Source organism: Acomys russatus, chromosome 9 (genome assembly GCF_903995435.1).
Source record: "Acomys russatus chromosome 9, mAcoRus1.1, whole genome shotgun sequence".
Classification (NCBI taxonomy): Eukaryota; Metazoa; Chordata; class Mammalia; order Rodentia; family Muridae; genus Acomys; species Acomys russatus.
Window position 1 is genome coordinate 65,864,915 of NC_067145.1, and position 7,536 is coordinate 65,872,450.

The following is a 7,536-nucleotide window of genomic DNA, read 5'->3' on the forward strand; positions in this document are numbered from 1 at the left end:
CAACAGCAACCCAGGCAGTCGAGGCTGGTACATGCAGGAGGCTAAAGTTGTCAACAGTTTCTCTGTGTGTTTGTATGTATTCACATGTAGATGTGCCCATGCATGTAGAGCTCAGATGCTGCTGTTGGGTGTCTCCCTTGATAACTGTCTCCCCTATTTTCTGACACAGGGTGTCATACTGAACCTGGCGCGCTCTGATTCAGTTAGACTAACTGGCCCACCTGTCTACATGTGCAGGCTCCATGGTTATAGTCATGGCCGCATGCAGTTCCTGCCTGTTTCATGTGAGTTCTGGGGATCACACTCAGCTTCTTATGCTTGTGTCACAAGTACGTCACTGGCTCGGCAATCTTCCTACCTCTCTAGAGACTGCTTAGGGCCCAACCTCTGAAATCCTGTTAGACACCTCATTATCGGATCACTGTTTCTCCTCTTTTTTTTTTCAGTTACTTGTATGAATATATCCATTTGCCTCTTCTATTCTTTGTCCCCTTTTTTTTATGTGTGTGTTGTGTATGTGTGTGTGTGCGTGCGCTCCTGCACGCAAACCCACGCATGCAGGCACAGCACGGGGCCCGTACAGATGTCAGAGAACAACCTGCAGCAGTCTGTTCTCTGCTTCTAGCATGTAGGGTCCAGGTACTGAACTCAAGTCATGAGTCTTGGAACCAAGAACTAGGTCACTGGCCCCAGTTTCTTTTCCTCTTGACCTATAGATGTTCTGTACTTTGTTGCCATATGATCTTCTCCCTACCTGCTCTATTAGATCTGACTCTAAACCAGTTCCCTGCTCTGCTGAGCTTTCTAGAAACACACTCTCTCTCTCTCTCTCTCTCTCTCTCTCTCTCTCTCTCTCTCTCTCTCTCTCTCTCTCTCTCTCTCGTACTCTATGTGCATGCACGGACACACCCACAGACTGGCACCTCTATTAACACTGTCTCTACCTTTCATCAGACCATGAATGTTTCTCTAGAATCTTCTCATCTATTTGCACTCTTTGTTCTAGCCTTTGCTGCTGTCACCTGAGTAAAGACCACTAAGAATTCTCTGCTTCATAGAGCAATGGCACGCTAGCAGCGTGCACCTCTCCCAAGTCCTGAGAAATAATCTAAGGTGACCCTGTCCCTGCAGCATGGATGCAGTGATAATTTTGGCATGTCCATCCACAGACCCCTCTCTCCACCTCCAAGATACACTGAAAAGCAACAACTCGGCAAGCACAGAGGAAAAAAAGGCTACCCACAAGTCTCTGGGGCAGGCAGAACATGGCTGAAACTCCTCCAAAGGCCAATGCAGAGATAACTATCAGGATTTTACCTCCTGTTCCTCGCTTGGATAAATCTCCCTTGCAAGTTTGTTTGTATTCAACCTGCTTTAAAGTTAGCTCAATGCAAATACTCTTTTCCACAGAGACACTTGTTAAAGCCAGCAGAGGAAGTTATTCCACATTGCAGTTGCTCAAAGTAGCTGTGGCTTTGAGATAAACAGCAGCTGAACAAGCAATATGACAGAGACACCAACACTGACACTGGGGAAAGAAATCTCATTTTCCTAGAAATCTATAAAGCTGTGCTCATGTCCTGCTCTATGAATACAATTCACAAAAGATCTGAGCAGAACTTCCAATTGGCCTTATCTATGAAAGACCTTGATGCCAGGTTTCACATTTGGGACAGGTGCCTACATAAAATATCAAGGGCCTGGCTGCCAGGTTCTCTCTGCAATCCCTCAGTCCCTACCTATTACAGGGTCCTCCTGGCCAGCGTATCTCACCCCCTACCCTGACCTTCTCCAGCTGGGCTGCTCCTCCCCATATAACCCAACCATTTCCTGTACCAGCTTTTTTTGTACCTTTGGGCCTTCTGGCTGATGCACCTGGTTCCCCTCTGTTTCCTCTTCCTGCCTCCGTCTAGTAATGGCTACTCTGGACTCTCCCAGATGTCCCTGCCTCTAGCTATGCTCTCCCACATATCTATAATAAACCTTCTCCCCCACCATACCTTTTCTGTTCTCTCTCTCTCTCTCTCTCTCTCTCTCTCTCTCTCTCTCTCTCTCTCTCTCCTCTCTCTCTCTCTCTCTCTCTCTCTGTCTCTCTCCTCCCCTGTCCCTCCTCTCCCCTTCTTTCTCTCTTCTTCTTCTTCTTCTTCTTCTTCTTCTTCTTCTTCTTCTTCCTCCTCCTCCTCCTCCTCCTCCTCCTCCTCCTCCTCCTCCTCTCTCTCTCCATTTCCTACTCTTTGGTAGGATACTAGCAGCATGTCCCAACAAGGAGCTTCAGTCTGTTCCTAGAGATAAGTCTCAGTCTATCACTAGTTGGCCACCCATGACAAACATACTCAACATTAGCTCAGAAACATCCTTAAAAATCAATTACAACATACCACAATGACTAAATCCAGAGCTGCCACAACATATTTAAAATGTTCAGATTATAATAAAAGTTCTTAGATGTGCAGAGTCAACAAAGAATAGTACTATATTCAAGGAAAAGGAAACAGACAACAGAACTTGACTCTAAAGAAGGCTGGGTCCTAAAGAAATACTAACTTGCCACTTTAAAACAGTATGAGAAAGTAAAGAAAACTATGTGAAAAAACTAGGTAAAAGTGTAAGAGCTAGCTGTTAGAAGTCAGGCATATCTAGGACCAGCTGCAGGGAACTTGACAAGGGGAAAACAGGTGTCTCTGAGGCCACCCCAGAGACTCTGTGGCAGCAGAACACCTCTTCATTAGCTGCCAGGAAGCAAGGTCTCTTAAGCCAAGGGTCCTCTTCCTGTGCATGCACTGGATCACCTTGTAAGTGGACCCATCACCTCTTCTGCTCTTCTCTCCTTTCAGAGACAGTCTCTGCAACTTCTTTCCCCAATAAAACCTCTCACATAGGCCTGTATATCTACCACATATGTCTATCTATCTATATTTATATATCTATCACGGAGCTGCGCCCTATAATCCAAACACCAGCAAGATGGCCCAGCAGGCAAACTCTGGGGGACGTAGCTCAGTGGTAATGTTCCTATGCTGCAGGCCCTGAGTCCAGTCTCCAATGCTAGCAAGAACAAGACCCTGACAACCATCAAGTTGAAGAGGTGAGGTGCTGCCAGCAGCAAACCAGTTAGACATTAAAGCAGTGACAGGGGGACATGTGGGCAGCTCTGCCAGTAAATAGAGCTGGTTCGGTTTTGCAAACGGATTGATCTGTAACCACAATACAATTCTTCTAAAACAAACAAACAAGCAAACCTCCAAGCTCAGAGACTGTCAGGGGAAAAATGGTAAAGCCAATGAAAAAAGAAAAGGCAGTAACAAAACAGATGATCCTTTCAGAAGACAGGTGGATGGAGGAGGAGCCCCTACTTCCTGTTATGAAGCCAGCATTACAATCTATCAAAACACAAGACAGACATCAGAGGCGATATCTACACCGGCATTTCTTATGAAGATAGATGTGAAAATTCTAAACATTTTAGCAAACAGTTTTAGCTGTACATAGGGTGAGGAGATGATATACCAGGACTAAGCAGGGCTGTCCAAGAAATAAAAAAAAAAAAAAAAAAAAAAAAAAAAAACTTGGTTTAATGTTCAAAATCAATACTTTACAATATGTCAAAAGAACAAAAGAGAAAATAAATACTCTTCTTTGCAAGTGGAAAAACATATATATTTAACATTTAGCAGCCATTCATGGCAAACTCTTGCATAAACTAGGAGATCTGGTCAGTGTGATGGATGATACCTATTTTTTTTTAAGAGGACATCTTTAGCTCCTGTGAGTCCCTAACTCTGGCTATCTCGTGCCCAGAAGAGGACCTCTGAAGGGCCCTCTGTCCTCCACATGTTTCCTGGGCTCTAGAGAACACTCATCAAGCACTTCTTTTCAGCACTGGGTCTGCATAAGAACAAGCCAGACAATAGTCAGGTATGAATGGAGGAAGGGACTTGGGGCTCTATCCTTCTTTGTTGAACTACTTACTATTGATAGATACAAAGAAGGGGGGACCACTGCATGCAGCTGTGTAGCCATTGATGACCCCACTGGCCTCCAATGGAGAGTTCCAATCCATTTGTCACAAAGCCGGCCCTAGGTAAACTAAATGGGTCACGATGCAAAAGTCATAACCCAGGACAGGAACTGAGGAGTGATAGTGTTGGCAATGCTAAGGGTGGGAGAACAAGAGTGATCCAAAAACGTATACGTTTAATGAAATTGTCAAGAACCAAAATCAATCAATTAAAAAAAAAAAAAAAAAGAAAGAAAGAAAGAAAAAAGAAAATCTAGGCATCCAGGGAACTAGTTCAAGGGTAGAGAGCTTGTCTAGAATGGACAAGGTCCTGAGTTTGGTTCCCAAAATGGGAGAAAAAAGGACCCAAACAAAATCCTACCTATTATTAATACCATGTCTAACAGGGATGTATTAATATTTGTCCCCTGAGACTCAGATTGAGCTGGGCCACCTCTCTCTCCAGTTCTGTTTCACATTGTTCTGAGTCCCTCCCACACTCAGTCAATCAAAAAGTAAAACACAGTTATTGTTAAAGGAAAAAAAAATGAGACTTTGTCTTGTTTACATAGGGACAACTCTATGACATTTATAAAAATAAACAGCATGTGCACACGCGCACACATACACACACACACACACACACACACACACACACACACACACCTCTAGACCAGAGGATATAGAATAAACTTGTATCAACTTGTATTTCACATTACAAAACACCCTACTAAATAAAGTTAAGTAAAAACTAATTTCACCTACAGTAGTAGTAAATCACCATAGGAGATTAATGCATTTAGCGTTTATTCTAAAAAATCAGTGAGAGAGACTAACAAGAAAGTAGGCAGTATGCCATGTTCATAAATATGTGTACTATTGTTAAGAGATCACTCTCCCCCAATGGATCTTTAAATTTAATGATCACTCAATCAAAATTAAACGGATGGGTTGAGCATAAGATAAAGAAATGCCAAAGAGGAAGAGCAGTGACAAGTGACTGCTGGGGAAGGGGAGTCCTGCAGAGACGATGTATAGCACTGAGCCACCCACTGAGAGAAAGGTCTAATCCTTGGGGCATGGGGACCACGCAGGCCACCAGCATGAAGTGAACACATGGAGTAGAAGAGGTAGGTACTCTTGCTTTATTTTTTAATGTTTTCCTCGACTTTGAAACCCCACTACATAATTTTGCAACCAAGGGGAAAAAGGCAAAACCAGTACCATGGTCCTGATCAGGAGCTTCCAGGTGGTAGCCGTAGCCCAGGAGGGTGCGCACTGCCTCTCGGAGACTGTCTTTGTTGGACTTCTTGGTTCTGTCATCCAGAAGGGTATAGGGAACAAGACGAGGGTTTCTTCTGTTCTTCACGTCCTGTATCAGGGAGAAGGTTGGCAGTCACCTGAGCCATGCAGCAGTGCTGGGGATGGAAGTTGAGCCTTAGCACAAGTGAGGCAAGCACTCTGCTAGCTGAGCCACAATGCACAGCCAAGGTCTTCACATTTGAAGAATCACTATCAGTTCCTACGCCACCTCAGGAGGAACTGTGAGGTAGCGAAGGCTCTCCCTCTCTCATGAACACATGTGCACTCTCTCTCTCTCATACACACACACACATACACACACACATGCACCACACACACATACACACACACAAACATGCACCACACACACACACACACACACACACACACACTGTAGAGTTAATCTAATCTTGGGAGCTTGGGAAGCTGAGGCATGAGGACTACAAGTTCAATACCAGCCTTGGCTACATAATGAGACCTTATCTCAAACACACAGAAGAAACAATACAAGCTAAAGCCTAGGCAGGTACAAGGAACCTTGCTTTGTCTCTTCTTTCTCACCTTCCTCCCACAAGTTTAGAATGAGCGCCTAACCATCCACTGCTCTCTGAAACCAGGTCGTATGGGAACAGTGACATCCCAGAGCTATACTCTCTCTCGAAACAAGCAATATCAGCAGGACAGCTTCAAACACTACTGCCCATTCCCCTCTCTTCAGACTTGGTGCTGAGTTCCTTCACCTCAACTTCCCAAACTAGGACCTGGGAGCTTCCTGGAGCCACACTCTGCAGAATGACAAACCAGAAGTCTGACTGCTGATGAAGTTCCCCCTGGTTTCTGTGTATACTTGTGTTTGAGCCCAACTGCAAGAGAGAAAGGAGGAGGAAGAGGAAGAGGAAGGGGAGGAGGAGGAAGAAGAGGAGGAGTGGAGAAAGAAGTGGAGGAGGAGGAAAGAAACTACCAGTCAACTCTCTCCAAGACTTTATAGCCTATTCCTGAACCAGATAATGCCACCAAGAGGAAGGGAAAACTCAACGTTTTCATTATTTAGACACTAGGCAGCAAACATGTGAGGCCAGTAGGGAAGGTTCAACAGCCTCCCACCACACACACATGCACACACATGAGCATTACATACACATACACACAGATATGTACACACAAACATAGACACAAACACAGAGGCACCCTTGCACACACACAAACACACACCACATGCATGTGCACACATATGATGCACAAACACCACACACATTCATATAACACACACACACACACACACACACACACACACACACACACACACCTGTATTTTATGGAGGTAAATCAAGCCTATTTTTCATTATTCCTCCAAATGGTAGACTTTCCAAATAAAATTTTAAGCCATCTTTTAGTCTTTATATAGAAACATATTCTATGTCTTTGAATAATTGCTCATATAAGAAGGGTGACCCACCATGTACTACTGAGAGACATTGTGAGAAGACAGTGATGAGCTTTGGCTCTGCTGTCAGAGGACCTGAACTGAGTCCTGTTCTGTCTTCTACAGCCTGGACAGCACGGGGCAAACCCTTCTCCCTAAGGGTCCGTGTCTACCCTGCGTAGGTATAGTAGGAGCGAGACGCATTCTTCCTTGGTGGAAATGCTGCTTGTTAAACACAGAAACAACAGAACTCTAAGCTTGGTGGCAGCATCTGATAAAACTTGGTTACAGAATCCGTCAGGACCCAGGCACTGCTGCTGCCTTTTGGATTACACGGTGAAGTCAGGTATTTTGTTAATGAGGGAAACGGTGGCACACAGAATTTTAATAGCAAGACAAATTAAAATGTGGTTAAGGGGTGAGTCTATATTTTGCTTTCACCCTCTGCTGCGCTGCCCCCACCTCTACTCAAAGGCTGCCAGCTACTCCCATGAGTCTCTATTCAGGAGATAATCTATGGCCATTAATGAATACTCAACTCCAAAGTCTAGAAAACCCTGAGGATTTGTTTTTCTCCCGAATTGAACAGAACCTCATCTGGTGCCCTGAACAGATATGATGCTGTTCACAGGCTTTACTGATCCTTTGGGGTAACGTCATGCCTGAATTACACTAGAAAAGTGATTTAGAGTCTATTGCCCTCTGAGGGTGTTCTGTAACCACCCTGAAAAACAACACAGAGCAACATTTTAAATGGCATTCTGACACTCTGGGTTGCAGTTCAGGAACTGTGGATCCATTTTATTTTTACTGT

At 44.4% G+C, this 7,536-nt stretch overlaps 1 protein-coding gene across 1 annotated transcript in view; it reads right to left on the minus strand.

The window, feature by feature from the left end:
- Positions 1-7,536, minus strand: part of Ryr2 (ryanodine receptor 2) — a 561,576-nt gene that overhangs the window by 209,910 nt on the left and 344,130 nt on the right. The window contains 1 exon segment of the mRNA XM_051151477.1: positions 5,222-5,369. Coding sequence (XP_051007434.1) covers positions 5,222-5,369 — 148 coding nt within the window.